Source organism: Squalius cephalus (assembly GCF_949319135.1).
Source record: "Squalius cephalus genome assembly, chromosome: 6".
Lineage (NCBI taxonomy): Eukaryota > Metazoa > Chordata > Actinopteri > Cypriniformes > Leuciscidae > Squalius > Squalius cephalus.
The window spans coordinates 5,090,072-5,116,795 of record NC_137127.1 but is presented as its reverse complement, the minus strand read 5'-3'; the positions used below and the strand labels follow the sequence as shown (position 1 = coordinate 5,116,795).

Genomic DNA, 26,724 nt, shown 5'->3' with positions numbered 1-26,724 from the left:
TAGTACCGGCACGTATAAAAATATTTAAACAATCATGATCGATATATTAAACATTTGATAAAAAAATAACCCATTATAAAATAATTAAACAATTATGATCGATATTTATTAAACATTTGATCAAAAATAACCCATATAGCGCATAATATCGCACCATGCGCTGAGGACATCTGCCTTTGTTATACAAGTAGGCCTGCAGATACTTTCGCTCCATAAACTAGTACCCAGCTCAGCTGTGACTATAATAGTGCACAGTGATGTTTACTTAGTCCATGGTTCTCCGAACACTGTATTCAGGAGAATAAAGCCCCACGAGGCTTATGTAATCTTACCACACAAGCATAAAGATATTACAAGCAAATAGATAATAAAAGCTCTGGATGACACTCCAGTTCTTCCAGTGTAGGTGGTGGCTTTGTGTTATTAACAGGCTATGCCCAGAATTATATTTGCATATATGAAATTCTTTCATCACATAATGTTAGCATGCATCCTTTGAGTGAGGTGATAGTGAGTGATAGCAGGCTGATCAAAAGAATCCTCTGGAACTTAATTAACAAGATTAATTACTAGCTGGTTTTGCCTTAATTAAACCAGAGTAAACATAATAATGCTAAATTGATTAATCAAATATGCTTCACATTATATATTCCCCATCTCTATAGAATCTTTAAAACCCATTAATCAAAATACATTCGATTTATACCTGAAGAGTTTGAAGAAAATTAAGCTCATATATCATTTGCAGACTTCTCACCCCATTCACACACGAATAAATGAGAATGCTGCTTGGGTGACCTCTAGGGGTGATTGGTGCAAGTGTGATATCAAAAATGCTTGCCTCTGCTTGTGGCTTGCATGCACTGTGTGATCCTGTGTGCAAATAGCTTTATTAGCAATTATGTATGTTCAGGAAAGATTCAAACAAACCACAAATGTACAATTAGTATTTATTTATGTTTCTTTTGTGCAAGAGTATTACAGAAAGTAACAATTTGTCATTGTCTTCTTAACAGTCACAGTCAGTGGATTCAACGAGGCTAATCAAACAAACACTCACGCACAGTCGTACACACACCTCTAAAGCAAACTTCCCTCACATCAAAGCAAATATTTCATATACAACCCACATGGAGAGCATATTGTTACGAGAGGAAAACTTTCACTCATATTTCATACTACATAAAGGTCACTATGAAAACAGATAGAAATAGCAAGTTAAAAGTTACATAAAAAATAAAAAGCTAACATTTTGGTGTGGAATACTGTAAAAAAAATTAAAGATGAGTTAGGACACTAGTTATTCAAATGCATCTCTAAAAAAACCCATTTATGCAACATTACTGATTACCAACTGATAAAACAAACGTGAAAAATATGCATAAAAAAAGCAATACTGACAGACTGATGAATTCCTTTCTGCTCAGTGCTGAAAAACATTAGTCAGGACAGAGAATGAGCCTTTCCAAACAAACTGATGATGAGACTTTTATACATTTATTATCTAATCCAGTCTGCTTATACAATTAAACTAAGTCCCTATTCTCAAATGATATATGCAGCATGCTCTGATTTACAAGATAAATTGTTATTAATGACAGTTTTACCATTGGTAAGGTCTATATAAACTTATATATCCACTATTCCCAGTGAAGTGACTTTGTCATGGTGTTCTAATAGTGAAAATTGAACTGAAACTTTATGGGATTGAACTACAATCCCATCAAAGCTGTCTAATATACAAAACAGAAGAGAAAAAAATCTTACACATATTCAAACACACTTGTGAAACCTGTGTTCAGACTTGCTTGGCATGATTCAGATGCACTGATCGCTTTTGTCTTATGTTAGAGGATGGGTTCAGCAGAGTGACTTAGGCCGCACTTTTGGGAAAAGCTGCATGTGAGAGAACAAGAAAGGACAAAATTACATTTAAAGATTGAGTAAAAATGATTGCAATGTATAAAGACAAAAAAAAAGTTGCTACACTTGACCAGACAAACAGTATTTTAAACATTGCAGTGGAAGACACCAGCACATATATCTTCTATAAACAATGAAGAAAGACTTTTTTTAAGAAAAATGTCATACTGTACTAGTTTAAACTGGCTTTTGGAACATGGTATCTGGTTTGTTACTAGTCCAAGGTGGTCTACTAGCTTTAAAGGTGCAGTAAGTGATTTATGAGGAAAAAAAGTTGATATTTGATATCAACCCAAACAAACACACCCCTCCCTTCATTGCTCCGCCCCCAAAATGCACCAACACACAATGCAAGAGTGGATGACTCTTTATCATAGCTGCCAAGCAAAATAATGCTTTGTGAAGAATAATGCGAAGATAACAAACGACAAGGAAGAACAAAAAATGTATATACAATAAGAGTTCTTAGTTAGTCTCCAGCAGCTCCAGACAAATGATGATACTCAAAACTGTCCTGTTACTATAGATAACATTACAAAAACAGCTTTGGTTACTTATGTTTGGAGCAGAAACAAAAAACTTTTCTAATATTAACGCAGGTCCTAAATCTCTAGCCTGATCATAACCCTTCTTTTTCTAGTGATATTCCTCTGACCTTTTCTCTTTTGTAATGTCTCTCAGCCATCTCTCTTTCTTCCGTCTTTCTTCAAATCTCCCTCCTGCTCACTCACTCTCTCTCCTCCCCCACCATGAGTGGACACGCCCCCTACTGCCGATTGGCTCACTCTCTCCCCTCCCCCATCACGAGTGGACACACCCCCTACTGCTGATTGGCTCACTCTCTCCCCTCCCCCACCATGAGTGGACATGCCCCTACTGCTGATTGGCTCACTCTCCTCTCCCATCATCAGTGGACACGCCCCCTACTGCTGATTGGCTCACTCTCCTCTCCCATCATCAGTGGACACGCCCCCTACTGCTGATTGGCTCACTCTCCTGCCCCATCATCAGTGGACACGCCCCCTACTGCTGATTGGCTACAAGTGTGTTGTGCTGCTCAGTCCGATCAACTTTCAACAGCGTTTCTCGGAAATCGTTTACTGCACCTTTAAATTCATTATTTGGACTTTTTGACACAAAGGCCATCCATTTTCCAACAAAATAATGGTACATGTACTTACTATAGTAATAACAGTAAATCATGCAACTAAACCAAACATAGCAAACCCTAAATCAAACCTTAAACATAACCCAACAGTAAGTACATGTAGTAAATGAATATTACTCAGTAACTGCACCTTGAAAATAAAGTGTAAACAAAATGATTCAAAGCCCCCTCCCCCATATACTTATTGTCTAAAATATTTTTATGCAATACGTTTTTATTACCAGAAACTGGGATATATTACATTAAATTAATTAACCATTTTAATTTTGTGATTCTAGAAGATAAAGGTTTCTGATTCACAAAAAAAAAAAAAAAAAAAAAAAAAATCTTATTTCTTATATTTCTTAAAGCATTTTAAAAATGTTACATTTCAATTAAGTTATACTTTTTATATAAATATAAATATATATATATATATATATATATATATATATATATATATATAATTAAATATTTGAAGTCATCAAGTGTCTCCCTTTGCTGAGGCCCCCTGAGTGGGCCTCAATCCCCTAGTTGAGAACTGTGTATTAGGTCATTATTTTTCATGTAAATGAGCTCTTCTTACCCCAAAGTAGTTGTTTGGTACGAAGCCCTCTCTGCCACACAGTGAAGCCCACCACCAGTCCACGCCCTCAGGCTTCTGCAGGATGGTCACCATGTCTCCTTCTCTGAAGCTCAGTTCATCAGGAGCCTGCGCAGGATATCCCCATAGAGCGTACACCACCCCACTGTTCTCTACGCCCATCGCTTCCTCCACACCTAAACAAAAACACACACGTGAAACTGTGTGTAATGGTGACTGCAGCAAATTAAACTGTCGCATGCATGACTGTGCTCAAACTAGTGTTGGTGAGTTAATAAGAGTGTATTGCATGTCATCTTCACCCTACACCCTAATTGCCTGACTTGTTCTGACCGTTGTTTCCAACCCATATGAGCGGATGACACTATTAACTCAGGAATGCACAGCTTATTGTGACATGCTAAATTTAATGCTGGGAGTTAACACACATGTAGGCGTTACGCCTGTAAAAACTTGTGTTGCGCCATTTAGTTTACCTCTGTACACAAGTAATGTCTCTTAAGGTTTTTTTCGCATGACACCATACTCACCTCTCAGGAAGCCCTCACACTCCTCGAAGCCCGGGGCGTACGGGTCACACTTCTGTGACGCTGTGGCCCCATCGCTGTCTGTTACGGCCATCACTGCCGCTCCGTTACGAACCAGAAACTCACACATTTTACGCTCATTACAGGATGCGGCACAGTGCAGAGGCGTCCTGCCGATGAGATGAGAGTGAATATATAGTGTAGATGCATATGCAAACACATAGGCACATATATATACACGTGTTAAACTGATCACTCACCATCCGTGACTGTCCGGAGCGCTAACGTTCGCCCCTATCCGCACCAGGAACTCCACCACTTGTGAGTGTCCACCGCAGATGGCATTGTGAAGGGCTGTGATGCCTTCATCATTCGACTGGCTTGGGTCACTCATCTATACAGGGACACACAAGTGCACTCGTTATTTACAAGTAAAGCCCTATTCGGACGGGACTTACTTACTTTTACTTTTACTTTTTCAGACGTCATCTGAGATTTTAATCCTGTCCGAATCTGCCATGTCTGTCTTTTTCTCACACTACCGAAAATTCCAGAGCAAATTACCTACTGTTTTTCGTCAAACTCGGCGGTCCTCAGAGAAATCTAATCACGTCCGAATGCGAATGTCTGTGATTGCCGAAAATGTTTTTTTCCAAAACGCTTTTTCTTGTGTGTTTTGGTCAACGTGAACTACCGTACAATCTCTCGCTATCGTGCCGGTATTCAAGCTTCTGCTTTTTGCGCACCGATAATGGATGTAGATGTGTTCGGTACACTGCGAAGAAATAAAAAAATTAAATCAACAAGAAGAGCCAAATCACGTAAACTGTTAAGACTGGCTAGTGTAATATCAGTTTCAGGTAAGATTACTTTCATTTCTGCACTTCATTACATAACGTGTAAATTATATAAGTTAAAACTTTTTATTCCAGTGGGTTTATTATAAGAACCCAGTTCTATAAAATCATGATGATAAATGTATGTTTAGTTTTTTTATACTACAATTTTTATAAAATGTTTACAAAACACTAAATACATTAGGACGTTTTACTTTATATTTCAAAGTGCTTCATTTTAAAAGTACTTAATTTCAAAATATATTTGATCAAATTTCATAAATTGTGTTCAATGGCAGTTTTTATGTTATATTCCTGAACCAGAATCTTCTGCAATGCCCACATGTAAAACACAGACACTCCTACCTCGGTAACAAACACGGAGATGTTTGTCCCGTCCGAATCCGTACATGAAATCACAGATGTAGGTTGATAAGAATTGTAACTCAAACGTCGTTTGGAAAACTAGTCCCGTCCGAATAGGACTTATGACATGCATTTTGACACTTGAATACTTGAACATTTTATTCGCTTTTATTTAGATTTTATTTTGTATTTTGATTTTGAATATTATTTTGAAGTATTTTTATTTATGCAAAATCGTTACATATATTTATAACATATTTAATATAATGTGTATCTTTGAAAAGTACAGTCGCTGTAATTGTATTGAGTTTTTGTTCAGATTTGAGTGCACATTTATAGTAATTCCTTTACATTTATTTTTCAACTTTCAGTTTTAATTTTTAATTTGTGCAAATAATTACAATTTTTTACTATTATTTACATTCAAACTTAAATGCATGAACTCTTTCCAGCTGACGTAAAAAAAAAAAAAAAGAAAAGTTGCCACCGCCAGCATTTTTAATAAATTTTCACAATTTCATGGCCCCCAGAATATTTTGTTGTATGAATATTCTTTTGTGTCTGTTTTATGATGGGTGGAAACCAGAGTTAAGGTAATATATGTCACAATCGCCAACATAAATGGACAACTTTAAAGGAGATTTTCTCAATGTTTCGATTTTTTTTGCACCCTCAGATTCCAGATGTTCAAATATTTTTATCTCGGCCAAATATTGTCCTATCCTAACATACCATACATCAATGGAAAGCTTATTTAATCAGCTTTCATATGATGTATAAATCTCAATTTAACAAAATTGTGACCCATGTGACTGGTTTTGTGGTCCAGGGTCACATTTTGTCACTTACCATGTTGGAGTGTCAACCATTTACTGGTGCTGGATTATTTACGATATTATCACGTGTAATATAGTGTAATATTGTAATATCAATATTTAATTTTTTAAATATTACCGTTATCGTCAATAACGATACATTGCGACACCCATACTCAAGACCCTGTGTTCTGATCTATTCAGTTGTGTGCTGTCTGTTTTATAGCATTGATTGTTGACATATATGTAAGGAATAATTGACGACAGGCCGTTGAATTATTAGAAAAATGTGTGCATTATTTTTCTAATAATTCAACGGCCTGAAGTCAATTATTCCGCTTATACTACAGTTACCACACCTCGAAACATTGTTCAGATTATGTATTTCAAGACGTTTATAAAGTTTTTGTCATTAAAACGCTCTTGTATGTAGGACTAATTTCTTACGCATCTAATCCCATGCCTCCGTTGCTAATTCCAAAACGTCATTTTAGAGTTAGTAACGGAGGTTTGAGCCACTGATAGCAGACTAATGCTGGGACACATGACTAGCTGACACATTCTCTGACTGTTTTCATCGACTGCAGCAGATTTTAAACACCGACTTTGAACACAGACTGATCGCGCTGAACACGCGTTTGGACATGATCAGTCATAAGTATCAAATTACATTCATAACCAGCCTTAAAGTGTGTCCCCGGTTTATGCAGTTATTAATGCAGTTATTAGAGAGAGATGTTGCAATAATGAGACAGAAAAGCATGTGCGTCAATATTATTATTTATTTATTAATTCAATTCCTTTTAATTAATTCAAATTCATTCTTTTTTTTCTATTATTGACAGATGACAGACTAGCCAAATAAATGAAACACAAAGCCCTTTTAACAAGTAGGCCTATCAATAATTATTTATTTGTTATTATCTGCAATAAAAATCCGTGCTGCAGGATTATCCATTTATTTAGCCTATATTCAGTTTAATTTTCTATTGATTATAGATAGGAATATACTTTATTTATTAAAATTAAACTGCATGTTTCCATTGATTGTGAAGCTAGACATTGAAAATTGCAGATCAAGCGCATGCGGCTAAATGTTTTTTCTTGTTATGAATTGTATCCTATTTTCCGTTATTACCGTTAACTACGCGAAGTGATATGGAACTGTAATGCGGTCAAGACCTGCCTGGAACTACTTTAGCTGTGCGTTTCCCTGAAAATAATGCACACCTTAGAACGTTCGTCAACCAATCAGATTCAAGCATTCAACGGCCCTGTAGTATAAATATATATAACCCAGACTGAAAATAACCCTATACAGTGCTGATGCAAGTTTCCAGCACCTGTAAGCAACCATCCTGCAAGGTACCAGCCGAATCCCAGAGCAGAGACACGTACCTCCTGTGCAGCCCTCTGTACAGTTTCCAACTCTCCTACTAAGGACCCATCCAACATCAGAACCAGTGGGCTCAAGTGAGCTCTACGGATGGAGGATTTATTGGCTTTGCTGCCCTTCCGTAAGATAGAGTGAACACCCTGTAAGAGCAGATTTAAATCAAATATCCTCTGTCATTGGTGTCCACAGTTACTGAGCAATATGTAATCTGTCTGCCTCTCACCTTCTGTTCAGGAGAGACCTGTATCTCTGTGATTGGCATTGGATTTATTGTCACAGCAGATTTGGGACTCTCTTCTCCATCTGAGGAGCTGGCGCTTTCAGCAACTGGTTCTTCCTTGATGCGGATGGTCTTCCTGCGAAACAGTTTACTCATCATCATCTTGTAAGTGTTGGGCTGGGAAATGGGCAGGTTATACTGGGGCTGAGGAACTTCGGCTGAGCCGCGTCTCTTCAGGGCCCTGGGGAACTCGGCCCGAATGCGCATCACTTCGTCTAGGTCCGTGTCCAGCTCTGACTGAGGAGCCACGACGGGCTGAAGACGTGTGGGACTGAGAGGACGAGGGGGCATCTCTACATCCTCCACTTTAGGCTCTCCGTCTGGTTTCATGAACACAGGGCCTTCTGTTTTACTGGTGTCTTGTTTCTCAAGCTCAGCATCAACATCTCCAGGGTGAAGTACTGTTTATAAGAAACCAACAAAAAAAAAAAAATGCATTTTAAATTGCAAATAAACATGTCCATAATACATTTCAAATCCATTTCAAAATTCCATACTTTTCCATATTCCACAGACCATATTTAACATAAATGGTTGATACAGCATTATTTACACCATTATATTTGGTATATAGTACAGGCATCTGTAAATAATCTTATTTTCTCTGGGGTTTTTTCATTGATCACCAAACAATTGCCATGAAAACACCCTGCTTGTATGAAACATTCTTTTAAGTCTTAATTTTATATTTTAGAAAACTGAATAGGGGCAATAGTCTGGAAACTCAAATATTTTTTTGTGGACTAGTTTCCAGGTCTAGATAAGAATGGAAAAAGAAAGTAAATAAAATTCTATACTTTTCTTTACTTTTCTAAACTGTGTTGGAACCCTGAATAATAATAATAACAATAATAATAATAATAATAACAACATTTAAAAATGCAGCAGCATGTGCCAAGTTGAAATGTAATCTTTGTCTTAATGGTTTTAAAATAAATTCTTCAATTTAATGACTAAATTTAATAACATCACATGACTACAAATGTCATGTTATATTACCATGAAGTTAAAAGTAATAACACATTTTCTTGAATACACGCATAAAAACACATAAGCGCTCCAAAAAATGCTTTCAATTTCAATTCAATTCAATAAGTATTTTCAAAGGAAAACTAAATAGATATTTCAAGGAAAAAGTTTTTTCTATTCACAACTCAATTTACAAATATCAACTTTTTGGGAAGTTGCACAACATTACATTTTAAAACTAATCTTGCCTTGGTCATGCAATGGTCAAATCATCTGCTATTGTAATAGACTGCAGGGGGTCTACTTTATGATATCACTTCCTGTTTTATGTTTTTTTTTCTATTTTTTTATGATGGTTGAACCATAAGATTTTGATTTAGCAGACAGTTTTTCTGTCATAATACATATTAAAATATACACTGTTTATACTGTAACCCTAACCCTAACCCTAACCCTAATGACAACTCTTCTGATTATTCTTTTCACTCCTCTGTCAGAAATCTTGCGAGGAGCACCTGGTCGAGGCAAATTTATGGTGAAATGATTATCTTTCCACTTCCGTATTATGGCCCCAACAGTGCTCACTGGAACATTCAGAAGCTTAGAATGGCGCCTATAACCAATGCCATCATTATGTGTTGGAACAATTAGGTTGCGAAGGTCTTGAGACAGCTCTTTGCTTTTACCCATCATGAGATGTGTCTTGTGTGACACCTTGGCAATGAGACCTTTTTGTAGACCATCCGTTGGGACTGAACCAGCAGTTATTAATTTCCACTGACAGGGGGCTGGATTGCTTTTTAATTACTTGGTACTTTAATTACTAATTACTTGGCTTTCCATGCCTTTTTGCACCTCCCTTTCTTCATGTGTTCAATACTTTTTCCCTGTGTCATTTCACATTATTACACATAACTTAATATCTGAACTTATTTGTTTTGGTTTCTTTATTTGTTTATTTATTTGTTATGGATTCCTTGGGTTGTTATCAACATCTGGTGAAAATTTCATGCCAATAGCACCTTTGGAAATATATTTACTGAGACAAATGGTGACGTGTTCAATACTTATTTCCCCCGCTGTATATATATATATGAAGAGTTCAGATGCAAAAGCCTCTAAATGCCATCTGAAATTTTCTTCTAGAATGATCATTTTTATCAAGCTCGTATATTTAAGTTCAATAATTTGACTTAAATGGCAAAGAAAATTACCCATTAATTGTCATTTAAGTGAAATAACTGAACTTAAATATACGAGCTTGATAAAAATTATCATTCTAGAAGAAAATTTCAGATGGCACTTAGAGGCTTTTGCATCTGAACTCTTCATATATATATATATATATATAATTAAACATTAATATTACAATATTAATAATCAGTTTTAAAATAAATAATAATAAAAGACTCTGCTAAACTACAAATGAGATTTTTTTCAAGAATGAATTTTAAACATTGTTTTAATTTTTAATTGACTTCATGCCTTCAAAAACAAAAATCAATCAAAATCTAAATTTATTTTATTTTAATTCAGAAATGAAAAACATGCTCATGAAAGGTTTATTCAAGTCACTGTATGCATGAACTGTGTTTTTGAATAAATGAATAGTGTGTGTCACGTCATTGAGTGCTCGTTGGCCCACTGGTACCTTCTCTATAGTAGAGAGCCTGTCTTTGAGCTTGCTGAGGTTGAGGCGTCTGGATTTGCCGCTGGTATTCCCGGGGCAGGGGAGGGTGTTGCTGGGGCTCTCCCATTGGGCCAGGGGTGTATCTGATGGAGCCAGGGTTTTGGATCCTCATGATGAAGGAAAGCGGGATGGGCCTGTGCTGACGGACTTCAGAGCTTGGAGGGGGAACGGGGATCCGGGAAATGATTTGCTGAGAGCTGTAAGCTGAGCTGGGTTTTGAGGGGAGTTCAGACGGCACTGAGATCCGAGTGTTTCTCGGGAGCGAGCTGTGAAATGATGGGAGAGAATGGGGAGCGGTATCCTGAAGACAGAGAAGAAAATGTGAATTAGAGAACATAGAACGCATAGTTTTTTCTTCACATTCATAGTTACACTGTATTATTATTATGTTGTTGTTTTACACTATTTTATTTGTATATTTGTATCTGTAGGCAAATGCTTTGGCAATACAAATTTAAAATTCATGCGAATAAGAGCACACTATAAATGTGGAAATTGTTTTAATTCACAGCACAAAAGACAGTAAGGACAGGAGCTTGTAAGAAAATGAGATGACAGCTGTTGCCTGTTTCATGGGAATTGTCTAAACTTGTTTCTTATACCTGGAAATCCTAAGGCATAATTACATATAAACTTTTTTTTTCATTGGTTGTTATGGTATTAAGTTACAGTTTGGTTGTTAACCAATTGCCAACCATAAAAAAGCATTATGTGGGAGAGAAAAAGAGAAAATGTCAACGGGTTTCAGTTGATCCAGATAATCCAGATTATATGACATTTACACTGTAATAATAACTGGCACCAACAACCACTTTCGCACACACGCCAAAGTTTGCACACCTTCTTTGTGGAAGAAGGTGCATCCAGGTTTGATTCTTTCCAGTTGCTGTTGGGTACAGCTGGTCTGATCCACTCATTCTCTACAACATAGAGGAAAACACATGATTAATGAAGAATTAAAGGAACACGCCGACTTTTTGGGACTTTAGCTTATTCACCGTATCCCCCAGAGTTAGATAAGTCCATACATACCCTTCTCATCTCAATGCGTGCCGTAACTCTGTCTGACGCACCCACCGCTAGCCTAGCTTAGCACAAAGACTGGAGGTAAACAGCTCCAGCTAGCATACTGCTCCCAATAAGTGACAAAATAACGCCAACATTTTCCTATTTACATGTTGTGATTTGTATAGTCACAGCGTGTACAAATAACAAGGTCACATGAGACACAGCCGTCTTCTAACCGTATACATACTGGGAACTATATTCTCAGAAGGCGAAGCACTGCTACTTCTGCGGAGTGAATTAACCAATAAAAAGGCTTTTCTTTGTCATAATATATCTTGGATTTTAAAACTTTAAAGATTGTGTAGAGGACTATATTTATTGTATAATATTATTAATATTGTAAACTTTTAGAGCACTTAAAGTCATAAATTATTTGTATATTATGAATGGTCAAATGTGTTTGTTACACAGAAGCAATATTATGTGACTGTGGAATTGATATAGATTAAGTTATATTTATTTAGATTTTATTCACATTTTAAATTATTTACTTTTTCAGTCTTCACTTAACATTTATGTCACATTAATTAAAAAAATATTAAGAATTGTCTCATGTAGCAGTCAATGTAATGTCTGATATAGTTTAATAAAATTGTTTAATATAATTTTTTATATTCTGAAATAAGTACAAAACAGGCACTCAATTTCAATGAAAATATCTGAATGAACAAAAACAGGTCTTTGTTTATTAATTTCTGTTAATTGTTGCACAATGTTGCCTCCAGGTTTAATACTGAGCAATGCAGTTTTATGAAAGAAAAGTGAGTCATTGTGCATTTACATTACTTTTATATTCTGTGTAAATTGTGCAACAGAACTTACTATCATAGGTGTGGTGAGGCTTTCTCTCGTATGCGTCCAGGTCTGTCTCGTTCCAGGGGTTCTTCTGCCTCTGCATTCCCTCTTCTGAAAGGAGATGGAAGAAAGAACCGATGAAGGAACAAACGATAAACCAAAAAAAGCAAACAGACAACTTTACCACCAATCAAAGACCTTTGGTGCCCACTGTACACACTGAATCATGGGTTGCCTAAAGAACTTTTCAGCAAACATTTCAGAGTGTGAAGAAAAATCTAAAGAACCTTTTATGTGCAATTGAAAGGTTCTATAGATGTTAAAGATTCTTTATGGGAATAAAGAACCTTTATTTTTAACCCTTTGATGCACAAGCAATGCAAACCTCTTCTAATGCACAACATGAGTCTAAAATGACCTGTATTCATTTCCTATGTTATTTAATGCATGGTTGGGTGTTTTTTCCACCCCCATTTTTTTCATCTTTTGAAAATAATGTATTTTTTAATATAAAAAAAAAAACTTGCCTATTTTGTTTATGTAGAGAAAATCAAAATAAAGTGAAAAAAAAGAAAATTAAGCAGCACAACTGTTTTCAATGGAAGCTTGTTTCCGCCACTGAATAATAAATAAATAATAATAATTGCGACTTCTCACAATTCTGACTTTTTTTCTCACAATTGCGATATATCAAGTCAGAATTGTGACAATTCTCGCAATTCTGAGAAATAAAGTCGCAATTGGGAGATATAAAGTCGCAATTCTGAGAAATAAAGTCGCAATTGCGAGATATAAAGTCAGAATTGCATGATATAAAGTCGCAATTGCGTGTTATAAAGTCAGAATTGTGAGATACAAACTATTCTGAGGTAAAAAAAAAAAGTTTATATCTCACAATTCTGAGAAAAGATGTCAGAATTGCGAGATATAAACTCGCAATTATGTGTTATAAAGTCAGAATTGTGTGATATAAAGTCAGAATTCTGACTTTATAACACGCAATTCTGACTTTATAACGCAATTGTGAGTTTATATCTCGCAATTCTGACTTTATAACACGCAATTGCGACTTTATTTCACGCAATTCTGACTTTATATCTCGCAATTCTGAGAAATAAAGTCAGAATTGCGAGATGTAAACTCGCAATTGTGAGATAAAAAGTCGCAATTATCTTTTAAAATGTTTTATTTTGTGGCGGAAACAAGCTTCCATAGTTTTCAACACTGATATTGATAAGAAATGTTTCTTGAGCAGCAAATCAGCATATCAGAATGATTTCTGAAGGATCATGTGACACTGAAGACTGGAGTAATGATGCTGAAAATAGTAAATTACATTTGACTGTATATGAAAACAGAAAACAATTACTTAAGATTTTAATGATATTGAAACTATATGTGAGCAATATTGCTGTTTTAACTGTAGTTTTGATCAAATAAATGCAGCCTTTGAGAGCAAAAAAAAAATCTTACCTACCCAAACTTTTAAACAGTAGTGTGTATGTGTGTCTATAAAGCATATACAGTGTGTATATATATATATATATATATATATATATATATATATATATATATATGAAGAGTTCAGATGCAAAAGCCTCTAAGTGCCATCTGAAATTTTCTTCTAGAATGATCATTTTTTATCAAGCTTGTATATTTAAATTCAGTAATTTCACTTAAATGGCAATGAAAATTACCTATTATTTGTCATTTAAGTGAAATTACTGAACTTAAATATACGAGCTTGATAAAAATGATCATTCTAGAAGAAAATTTCAGATGGCACTTAGAGGCTTTTGCATCTGAACTCTTCATATATATATATATATATATATATATATATATATATATATTTGAGTCATGATTATTCTGCAATAGTGAAGATTGCCCAACCTACTAAAGCACTGGCACAGATCAGGACTTGCGAGGACTTGCTAAAATGACATGTATTCTTTTCCTGTTATTTAATGCATGGTTGGGTGTTTTTCTTCCCCCGCATTATCTTTTGAAATTAATTTATTTTTTAAGAGTGTTTATTTACATGCATTTGATACACTCAAAATCCCAAATACCTGGTCTGAATGACTGGAAGTTGCGTGGTAGCGTGCTGGCTGACGGTTGACTAAAAGGCTGAGGGGAAGGAGCTCGATCCAGCCTTGGTGACCTGTTCATCGAAGACATGGGGCTCGATGAGGGCTGAAACAAGCCGCGAGATGTTCTACTGTCGTATGTGGGGCTGGATAAGGGCGACAGTTCCACATAGCTCAGCGATCCTCTCATGCTTTGTTCTTGAGACCTCTGCGGCATTCGTCTCAATGTATTTGGAGACATATTAGAGGGTATCTTTTGGTCGACGGGATATCGTGAATCTGAAATGTCTTTACGTGTCATGAAAGGGGAGTGCTGTTGGGTTAAAGGACTGGGAGATGAAGGCCTGAACTTCATGCTGTCTAGGCCAGGTGATGGAGATCGAATTGTGAGGGCAGGAGGAAGGTCCAGGTTGGAATCGTTCCTTTTGATGGTGGAGTCTGAGCTCTGGGAAACAGGGATGCTTGTCCTGATGTTCTCAGATCCATTCTTGTTTGGGCTGTGCAAACCGCTGTTGCCATTGCTGCTGCCCTGGGGTTTAGGCTGAGGAATGTAGATAGTAACTCAATAAAGCTCTGAGATGATCATGGGAGTCTTTTTTTCAAATAAAAAGCTTTTATTATTTCATGGCTACACACAATACTAGATATTATGTTTAAAAATCCAAAAAAGTCTCTTTGTTTGTAGACAGAAACTATTGACATTTCTTTCAGCTAGGATGGATTGAATTACATTATATAAAGATAATAATTCATGATAATTATGATTAGGTTGCTGTTTAAAAAAAAACACGCAAAAAATGTATTCAACATTAATAATAAGTGTAATAATAATAATAATAAGACATTTTCTTGAGCATCAAATCAGCATATAAGAATGATTTCTGAAGAATCACATGAAACTGAAGACTGGAGTAATGATGCTGAAAATTCAAAATTTAAAATAGAAAAAAACTTTAAGTTGTAATAATATCACAATATTGCTGTTTTTATTGTATTTTTAGCAAATAAATGCAGTCTTGGAGAGCATAAGATATATAAATATAAGTATGTTACTTTCCCAACCATAAATGTAACTGGTTGCTATTGTTTGTATTATATTTTGTAGTTGTTTAGCAGGTCATTTAAATATTTATGCAGTGTGAAATAAAATATATCTTTCTACAAGTAAAAAGATGTAGTCCATATTGTCTACTGATTAACATGCATGCATAATGATTATATTATGTGTATCACTGCAGGACATTGTTGTCACTGCTTGAAATGTCAACTACCAAAATAAGATAGAAAGCCGGCTTGACAATAGTAAAGAAGCTCAGTCTTGAGTCAGTTCTGTACCTGTGCAGTCGTGGGTTGTGCAACAGGAGTGGCTTCTGACAAGAGAGAGCTGAACTCCCGTGACAGCTCGTCCGCTGTGGCCAAAGATGCGTTCAGTTCATCGTTGATGGACTGAACTACAACACACACACACAAACATTGAGTAAATATACAATAATGAGTGTAAGTGGTCAGACAAAGGACAGGAAACATGATATAATAAGCCACTCCAGAACTATGTACAGTAGACTTATTTGCCATTTTGTAGGCGCTCACAAAGGACTGAAAAATGTTAGCATGCTTAGACATGCAACCATTTTATTAGAACTGCTGCATTGTAACCTGTCCCACATTGCCTATTACATAGGAATGAAACATAACTGCTGGTGTACTGCAATACTCACACATCAAGCTGCTGCCATAGCTGCCCTGGGAGTTCATGGTGTTTGTGTTTCTGTAGACGTGACCTCCAATTCATTCAACACACCGCCTGAGTGCAGAAAAGAAGATCAGATCAATCTTTCATTGACCATCATTATCTCTAACATCCAGTCTTTAGGAAGAGCATGCTTTCTGACTCAAAACGGAAATATTCAAAATCAGTTGCTCTCCATTCAAATCTATTTATTTGATGCTAAAGCACTTTTTGTTTTATTTTGTTCTGACAGTAAACACTTCTTTACCTTTGCATTTACCAGATGCGCACTTTTTTCGCCGTGATGGTTTTAAATTGCTTGAAATATGATTGGAATCACTTCAAAACAGGAAAAAGTGCTAGATGTGCAACGCAAGTCAGTCATATAGACTACATTCAATTATAATGAGAACATTTGCTTTTAATGGTGAGGCTTTTGTTTTTGTAATCAGGCTCTCAAAAATAATATAAAAATTCGGATTTAGATTTATCGGCCAATATATCTGTTTTAAAATATAAAGAATTATCAGTTATCAGTATCGGACAAAATCGGTGCATGCCGACTTTTAAAGTCCTTCCTACTACGTTTAACCACATAAACAGATGGATCTACCAGTCCGTAACTACATGCTATCTGTTCAACGTAACATCTTTTAAGCAGTCCTACAGTGTTATGAATTCATTTTTAATAGTTAAAATATAGTCCTCCAAGTAATATCATCAGAAAAAAAGGGTGCAATAATTAGAATTATAAAGACTAGATACTTCAAAAGCGTGAGGTCAGTACGATGTTTTTCAGCAAGTCTGCATTAAATTGATCAAAAGTGACAGAAATTACTTTTACATTGTAAAAAAAGATTTATATTTCAAATAAATCCTGTTGTTTTGAACTTTCTATCAAATCAAAAATGTAGGCCTGTATCACGGTTTCACAAAAATATCTAGCAGCACTGGTGCTTTACTGATTTATTTTACAATCATTAAGGGGTTTTGAATACTTTTTTTCTTTTTTGCTGTTCTTGTGTATATTGTATGTAATTCTGCGATTATTTTATTTTCTCCTTTCCTGAGTTTGCTGAGAATGCTGTTTGAACATAATTTGCATCATATGATAGATACATAATTGTATATCTCGTTTTTATTATTTCTTAACTTTAACCTTGTTCTGTCTCTGTCCTGAGATGGAATTCTTATACTTACTAAGGACTATAAATACATAAATGTGATATTTCAATGGTAACTGTAATTATGTGATGTAAATTTAAAAAAAATAATAATAACAATTTTATGTGGAGAAAATCTAAATAAAGTGAGAAAAAAGAAAATTAAGCAGCACAACTGTTTTCAACACTGATTATGATAAGAAATGTTTCTTGAGCAGCAAATCAGCATATCAGAATGATTTCTGAAGGATCATGTGACACTGAAGACTGCAGTAATGATGCTGAAAATAGTAAATTACATTTGACTGTATTTGAGAAAACAGAAAACAATTACTTTAAATTTTAATGATACTGAAACATTGAAATGTGAGCAATATTTCTGTTTTAACTTTAGTTTTAATGCAGCCTTTGTGAGCAAAAAATCTTACCGACTCAAACTTTTAAACAGTAGTGTGTATGTGTGTCTATAAAGCATATACAGTATATATATATATATAAATTATTGAGTCATGATTATTCCGCAATAGTGAAGACTGCCCAACCTACTAAAGCACTGTCATAGATCAGGACTTGCGAGACTTTCTAACTTATTCCAACAGTCAAACTATGCCTTCAGAGAAACGCCCTGTCCCAACATCTGTTCCTGCAACCCCTTCTTTACACTATAATTAACTGTTACTGAATCAAGAGCAAGTGACACTTTCACATGCTGATGTGTCTAAATACTTACCCAACATGTGAACATATAGACATGTGAGCTGTGCATAGAGACAGATTGTATGCACATCTGAAAATTTTGTTAGACTTTCACCCTCTGTAAGTAAAAATAAATAAATAATACAAAAAACTTTATTAGTATTTTGCCTGTTCTTTGTGCAGTTTTCAATATTGGAAGAAGTTTGTGGACGTCGCTCATTATACAAAGTTAAAACATACAGCATGCAATATTGTCCTTTGTGAAACAGTGACTTATTATGAATAACGTTAAGCTGATATTTGGTGAACTTTTAGTGACACTTTCATTCTTCATGGTGTAATAATCTGTGTGTACATGTGCTTTTCGTGCTCTCTTGCCAAACAGCAGCGTGACTGATCTACAGAGCATTGCCCGGGTCACCTAAACAAATGCACTTCCTAAAATAAAGTGACAAGATTTCTGAAATGTTACTTGAGCGGTCGATATACCATTTAAATTTTCAATCTAAATTATTTATAAGTTACAAAACATGGCTTTATTTTGACCATGGGAAATGTAATTGGGTCATAGAATTGCTTCTTTTTTTTTCTTTCAGAATTTCAGATCTACCTTTATTCAAAAATACATTAAAAATGCAATTTACACATACAAAAACTTGAATACACTTCTAATATGATGATGTTGTACAGTATATTTTTATTAGACATTTAAGATAATGTTTGTAGAATAGCCTGCACAATTATATAAATTAAAACATCTGTTTACTATTTTAGTATATTTATCTATTATTTTAAAATGTAATTTATTCCTGTGATCAAAGCTGAATGTTCATCATCATTACTCCAGTCTTCAGTGTCACATGATCCCTCAGAAATCACTCTAATATGATGATTTGCTGCTTAAGAAACATGTGAAAGCAGTTATTATTCTTAATATTTTTATTATTTGACTATATGAAATCTTTTGTAAGAGTCATGTAAATGTTTTTACTGTAACTTCTGATCTATTTAATGCATCCTGACTGAATAAAAGTTTTTTTTTTTTTTAAAAAGGATAAATAATAATAATAATAATAATAATAATATCTTACTGACCTCAAATTTTGAATGGCAGTTTCTCATCCTTTTAAAAAAAAACTTTGCAATAAGTGATGGTATGATGATATAATAAAAAAATTTTTAACAAGCATGTGATTGTGCATGTCTAACACATTAGGTGTTTCTTCACTTTGCACGTTTGTTCTGAATGCACGACAAAAAAAACCCACACAATAGTTTTCACCCTCTCTATCTGTATTCTCACACACTCCCTTTTTCTTCCTCATCTGATCTTAATCCCTGATCTCCACCTCTCATTTCACTGCTCCACAGTCATTTGCCAATACGGCGAGCCTGGAATGTGGAGTTGAGAGTGACACAGGTTAATAATAACTCTTGTGCTGCGCTGATAAGGCGACCTAACCCATTTTCTGAGCCTGGGGCGGAAACCATGACTAAAAGTTTAAAGCAGCAGTGCTTTTCACTGATGAATCAGGGTGTGGCGACAGAAACCATCAGCTCATGCGCTCTCTCTTTCTCAGTCGGTGGTTACACTTGTCCTTTACCCTGATTTGCATGATATGAATTTCAAACTAATAATTTATTTGCATCTTGTAAATCTCAGCCTCTGACTTATAATATAAACAGGCTTTAATTTATTATTCATTTAGCGCTGCAAAAACTGATCAATAATAATCGATAATGAAAATAATCGACAGATTAGAGAAGATAATATTATAATATAATATACTGAAGATAATTTGATTATCAGTTAATTGCTGTGCACTGTGCATGGAAAACATCCACCAGGTTAGTGAATGTGTGCTCCCTCTATCAGTTAACATTTAGTTAGTGCTTGCTTTTGTTAATTATTATGTTTTAATTTTTAAAGCTGTAATTCATGTTAAAATAGAGACAATGCCTTTAAAATCCTATTTTTGAAGGCAGATTAGTGTCATTCGGTGGGAGTAAAAAAAAAGAAAAACATCTGTAATGCCATGGTGTAACCACTAGGTTTCTTACTTACTTTTATTAGGTTGTGGATTTGTATATATATTTAGACATTCTCAAAATACTATTTTTTTTGTCAAGGTTTCGATATTTTCTGTTTGAAATGTTGATTTGAAGTGTCACGTTTTCCATAAGTTTTACTACAGTCAAACCTGAACACAGAGAAAGACATTTTGTTACATATATTATCAAAATTCAAAAAATATTTATCAAATTGAAAAGGAAATCTATATCAGAGCTTTAGTCAACCTCATTACAAACTCTTATTTGAGTCTTCTGGCACAATTTTGCCATATTGTTACAGCCACACCATTTAATTTGTGTGTGTATGTGTGTGTCTGTTTTGTACTCTCAATGTTTCAGAGTGTAAACCCTTCCTTGTTGTCGGTTTTTTACTGCATTGTTGCTGAATTATTTATTTTATTTCACGCATTTGCAATGCAGTGTTACAGTCAAACCAGTGTTTTGTGTTACAGTCAAACCAGTTCATATTTGGGAGTGTGTTTCGGGGGTGGAGTGTGTCTATTTTGCACTCTCGATCTTTTAGAGTGTAACCCCTGTTATGAGCTTTTTTTCTGTATCGTTACTGATTTGTAGATTTTACCCCCCAAAAATTCCTCTTTGTTCATATTTTTTGTATTTCGCATTCATTTCCTATGGAGGTAATTTCTGACCGCGAACATTTTTTTTAATGACCATTTTTAGGATTTTAAGAATCAAGTCCATGATTTTTTTTGTGGTCACATATAGCGACAGCCACAAAAGTCAGAGTGTCATATCATTCTAATGAAATAGCAATTTTTAAACAATGACCAAACAACCCCAGAGGGTTAAAATGGTAAGCAATAGGGGTGTCGCGATATTAAAATGTGACGAGATTTCTTATAGAGGTAAAAAGCTGTCTCGTGATATCGCCATGACAGAGCGTGAGGGTGAGATTAGCACAGAATATGCCACCGCTACATCGCCTCCACTGTCGTTATAGAAATAAAAACCATTGAAGTCAGTTGGATAACGATCACAACGAACGTCTGCTCTGCTCATCCAGCACGAGCTGCAGAGTCACACACAGTGCAGGAATCACAGTTCACTGATCACGTGACGAGAATAAGGCGAGACCTGATGTGACTGACAAGACGATGGCGGAGGATTCAAACCTATGTTAGGCTGGGCTGTGTTGTGACTACCTCTTAACTCTGGTCTCTGTTTGCACTTTGAATATTCAGAGCACTTTGATTATGGTTGCACTTATTGTTTGCACTTAATAAGGCTAAGAAAAAACTGTTATTTATTTTTGTTATTTATACTGTTTTTATTTCTCTGTTCTATTTGTGGAAAGGAGTTCAAACAGGAGGTTATAAAGCCTCAATCAGAAGCTCATAATTCATGTACAGTAAGGTAAGGTGTATATTGTTGTCTTTCAATGCATATGATAATTCATACTCAGAAAGTACAACTGAATGACATTCATTACAAGATGATTAGTTAAAAAAACATTTCAAAATGCACATGCAGACTATTTTTCCAGTCATTTGTCATTGAGGATTTCTTAAAAATACTGTGCAAAAATCTTGTCTCGTTCTCATGAACCCAATCTCGCGTCTCGTCTCATGAGCAAAGTGTCTTGTAAGAGCCATCAATGCATTCACATTTGTTTTTATAGCCTTCATTGCACATTGTTTAGACTAGAGGACACCATTAGGCAGGGTGTGTAATAACATTTTTGTAAATGATTAAAATTAATACATTTTATAATTAATTTTACTATAACTTGAATTTATTATAATAAATATGCATTAATGTTTTAAATAATTTATTATCATTGTTTAATAATTAATATTTATATATATATAGGCTATATTGATTTTGTCATCCAAATAATCAACAAAATAACCAACAGATTATCAAAATAATCTTTCGTTGCAGCCCTAGATTTATATTAGGCAGACTTCATTTGAAAAGTGTCAATATGTAATCAGTAACCAAGCTTCATGGTGAATAGTTACAAAAAACAAGGAATAATAAATAAAGGTCAATCACTATCTACAGACAAGACAACAAATAGTACATTTTGTACCAGCCTAAGCAGCATTTAGATCCCCACAGTTCTCCAGATGGTTAATTAAAGGCATAGTTCACCCAGCAATGACGATTTGGTCATCATTTACTCACCCTCGTGTCATTCCAAACCTGACTCACTTCTGTAGAAAACAAAATATATTTTGAAAGATTTGTTTTGTCATGGTCAATGAAGTTCAGTTATTTTATACCCAATTGACTTCTTTTGTCTCAGACAGAAAAAGTCATACCGATTTGGAGTGACATAAGTGTGAACTATCCCTATAAGTCACTATAATTATAAGTGAACATTCATGACAGGTCTCAGACATGACGCTACCTCATGGCACTGAAACAACCAGTTTCAAGAGTGTTTCATAGTCTAACTGATAAGAACAAACTAACCATGCATTCATACAGCATCTAACAGGCTTGGAATTCATGAAGGACCTTGCCAAAAAGGTGTGATGATTTATTACCAGCAGATACACTCTCAGAAAAAGGTAAGAAAGGAAAAAACACTTTTGTTCCTTTTAGGTACACTTTAGGTTTTAATATGTGCCTTAATATATGCAGCCTTTAGGTACAAGTGTAGCTTTTGAAAAGGTATCACCTCAGTGACAGCTTTTTTTTCTGAGAGTGTAGGAGGTGCATCAGATAAACAATAAAAATCAATTACACAAATATGCAATGACTGCAAAATTGCCATGTACAAAAGCTCTGAATGAAAGGAATGAATCTTGAGGCTTAGGATTTTATTTCACAACCTTGAAAAGGCTTCTTCTGAAGGGGAGTGGAGCAACCTTTACCATGACATGGACCATTGACTGGATACAAAAGATCAAAATCTTATGAACCCCACCCCATTGTCATATTATGGACTTTCGCACCAGGTAATGCTAGGAACTCAGTTATATGAACCAGCCACCAGAGTGGTCCCCCGAGAACTGAATGTCCCCCTAGAGCCATTTTCCTTTGCATTCGCACCGCCAGCAACTCTTAAGTGACGTAATCTGGTTGACAGTGACCGCATTAAACACCTGGAGGATGCTGTGATCGGAGCTGTGTTTTTGTTGTGTGTTCGGCCATTCAACGTACATTTGCGTCATTGGTAGTTCCTTTTGTGCTGGGTTAGACCCTACTCTGAGGTACGAGCAAATATAGTCTGCCGTCGCATCATCCAGGTGGATGCTGCACATTGGTGGTGGTTGAGGAGATTCCCCCTTCTATGTAAAGCGCTTTGAGTGCCGAGAAAAGCGCTATATAAAATGTAATGAATTATTATTATTATTATTATAGTCCCCTAAAAGGCGTCCCTTTAACTAGGGGTGCAACGGATCGCAGTTGATCCGTGATCCAGGTTCGGCATGCATGTGATTCGCAGGTTGATTGCTTAAAAAGTTTAACCATCATAGAGTGAAATTTTAGCATTTGCACATGTTTTCTCTTGTTAATTTACACAATCAAGCAATTTTAAAACATTCAAGCACAATAAGAGGCGAAAGAGAACTCGATCACATGTGTTTCAGATGGCATGCAAATTACGAATTGATTCCTCTTTCGTGTGTCTTTGCACTTGAACAGACACATCCACACAAAATTATGTTAAAATGCCTGTCTCTGCAAGTGTTCTCATAAATACAGTCAGTTATGCCTTAAGTGCACGTAAACAGTTGAGAAAGAAATCGGATGTGTATCATTATATTGGATCTGTTCATAAGGCCTGTTAATACCTGATGTTCTCGATATGTCATTAATGTTAATCAAACAACAAAACACATCTTTAACAAAGATTAATCTATGTAGTGGACACTATAGTGTTATTTTACATTTAATGATTACATTTCTGTAGCTGAATACTCTTTTATTTGTAACTTTGTTATATTGTATTATCATCTACGCTTGTAATTTATGTATTTATTAATGACTGTTCACTTGTCTATAATAATGTTTAATTATTAAAAGCTAGATTTTTGATGTGGTTTTGATTTGAAGTGGGCTTTAAATTGTTAATGAAAAGCAAAGTTACATCCCCCCCCCCCCCTTTTTTTTTGTTTCTTCTTTTTTTTTTTTGCTGATCTGAAAAATTAACCCACAAGAAAATATTTTAAAAATGTCTCAGTGTTTTGTTCATAAAATGATCGCTGACTGCTCTTCAAAATGTTCAACAGGAGAACACAAGCCATGCAGATTTGGAATAGCATGAGGGTGAGTAAATGATACAAATTTTAGTTTTGGGTGCGAAAGAAAACTATAATACTGAAATTGAAATACAAAAAACACAAAGACAGAAGCAAAAACACACAGATCAAGATCTGTCAGGTCTCCTGCCACTGCTGAACTTAGAAATCAAGACATTTTATCATATTTGGCTTAAAGTTTTGGGCTGACACACAAGACTGGGGAGTGTCAGGTTAAATTTCAGACAATGACGGCCACTGGAGAACATTCTGACTAAACCCTGTTAGTCATGCTGATCTCATGGGGTGCGTTTAATACAGCTCACACTCTTTCTGACCAACGATGCTAGACACTACTGCTTTTCTAAGGGATGTTTGTTTATGTGCAGCCTGTGTAGAGAGGAATCTGAAGAGTCTCAAATAACATTTGCCTCTGGAATCTCTCAAGTCTTCGGAATTACAAAGCTTAACATTCCTCGTGAATCACACAAGATATATCCAACATCCACCCCGACTGCATCCGACCTTTACAACATTAACCACAGTGCCCACAAGGACAGGATGGCATGTGATTGAACAAACATGCAAATTTGGCAGATAATAAAGTGCAAAAGGGAGCCACAAAATCCTCCAAACAAGTTGTAGCAGGACAGGATCGGAGAGATATGCAGTTCAGCTGGTTCCGACAGCTTTTAGTCTGATGGTAAATCAGGCCTTAATGCTGAAATTGGACTTAATCCCAACACCTTACAAAAATAACACGAAGGTTAAAGGTTAAAAAACACACACTGTTGATCAAAAGATGTGGCGTGTTTAACCCCGTAAAGCCTGACATGTGAAATAATGGACAGAAACATAATGGAAGTTTGTTGAACCTATTAAGGAAAATCTTTTTATAAACGTTTGCATTTATGTTTTATGTTTTGTACCATATCAGGCTTTTATAGTGAGAATATGCATGGAGGAGGAAATAATAAAACACCAAAACTTAAGAATTAATCTTCTTAACATTATAGCAGACAACTTACATAAAATGCATGATGCTGTAAATATCAGTTGTCACTCTATATCTCCCAATAATGAGTTAAATGGATAGTTCTGTCATCATTTACTCACCCTCATGTTGTTCCAAACTTGCATGAGTTTCTTTCTTCTGTTGAACAGAAAAGAAGATATTTTAACTGCTACCATTAACTATCAGTTCTGTTTACCAACATTTTTTAAATATCTTCTTTTGTGTTCAACATAAGAAAGAAACGCATACAAGTTTGGAACAGGTTGAGTGTGAGAAAGTGATGTTTTAAGTTTTAAGAAAAAAATAAATTCTTATTTTTATAATCAAAGCGCTGTAATTGTATTGTATTTATATATTGCAATGCAATACAATTCTGCTTGAGAGATGGACAAATAAACGTTCCTCAAAAGCCTGTTTTATCATATTTGACACATACGTTTGAACATGATGTCTAAAAAAATTATGTATGGATTATAAAGTGTTCATCTTGAAATATTACTGACAATATAAATCTAATCTTAAGACATGATGGATTTTTTTTTTAATTATGCTAAAAGACTTTTACTTGCTAGAAGATTGTGTACAAGTTTTTCAGCAAAGACCTTTGATCATTTTGATAGTTTAGAGACCTTCATATATATATATGATACAGGCTTTATAGGGTTAACAGGTTTAGTCTTCATGTGTCCCGACATGAAATGCTAAAACATCTGTAACACGAAGCAACTCTCATGTTGACAGGCCTCTTTCATTTTCTGAATCTGAACAACACAAAGTAGCTACTACAAAACTACATTGTTACTTAATAAATAAGAGCTCTAGCAAACTTTTGGTGAATTCAAAGACTTCATTCAGGCTGAATAATGAATAATATATTGTTGAGAGTGAGTGCACAGCTCAATGAGAACAGACTTCAAAAGATTTTTCCAAGACATCTGATTCCCATTAAAGCTTCTCTGACTCCTCCTTCTACATTCTCTAACACAAAGGCGACTTAAAAAACTTTCGAAACAGTACATATATTTTAAAATATATAATACGGAAAAAAAGGTTCATAAAAAGGCCTGGCATAACGGACACGACCGAGTCCACTGTATAATCCACATCGCCTTCTCAAAGACAAGTAAAAGTTCTGAACTCTCAGTCAAAAGCACAATAACATAAATATTCCTTTACCTTGAATAGCTGTAACAATTGTGAGGTTGTCGTGCTGTGTAAAGTCCTAGAACTTATTCCCGCTGAGCATGGATGTGTTACATGACTAGCTGGAAAACATTTCAATGGTGTTTGTTTAACTCTTGCCTGTGAAGTTCAGAGATATTCAGTCC

General features: G+C 35.1%; 1 protein-coding gene across 1 annotated transcript; it reads right to left on the bottom strand.

Annotated features, from left to right (window-relative positions):
• Positions 1-1,372: 1,372 nt before the first annotated feature.
• ppp1r13l (protein phosphatase 1, regulatory subunit 13 like) lies at positions 1,373-26,724 on the bottom strand. The gene is made up of 13 exons (XM_079874878.1): positions 26,573-26,724; positions 16,225-16,310; positions 15,842-15,957; positions 14,489-15,047; positions 12,444-12,527; positions 11,394-11,473; positions 10,515-10,854; positions 7,838-8,295; positions 7,617-7,754; positions 4,462-4,595; positions 4,205-4,371; positions 3,657-3,850; positions 1,373-1,896 (listed from the first exon to the last, which is right to left on the bottom strand). The coding sequence occupies exons 2-13, from the start codon at positions 16,259-16,261 to the stop codon at positions 1,861-1,863; spliced, it is 2,343 nt and encodes a 780-aa protein (XP_079731004.1). The 5' UTR covers positions 16,262-16,310; positions 26,573-26,724; the 3' UTR covers positions 1,373-1,860.

Bases quoted from the DNA above. Each gene is read 5' to 3' on its own strand.
- ppp1r13l (XM_079874878.1), bottom strand. From the start codon at position 16,261: ATGAACTCCCAGGGCAGCTATGGCAGCAGCTTGATGT. The intron at 15,958-16,224 runs GTGAGTATTGCA...TGTGTGTTGTAG, and splicing joins CTATGGCAGCAGCTTGATGT to TTCAGTCCATCAACGATGAA. The intron at 3,851-4,204 runs GTGAGTATGGTG...GTTTTTGTTTAG, and splicing joins GTGTGAGGGCTTCCTGAGAG to GTGTGGAGGAAGCGATGGGC.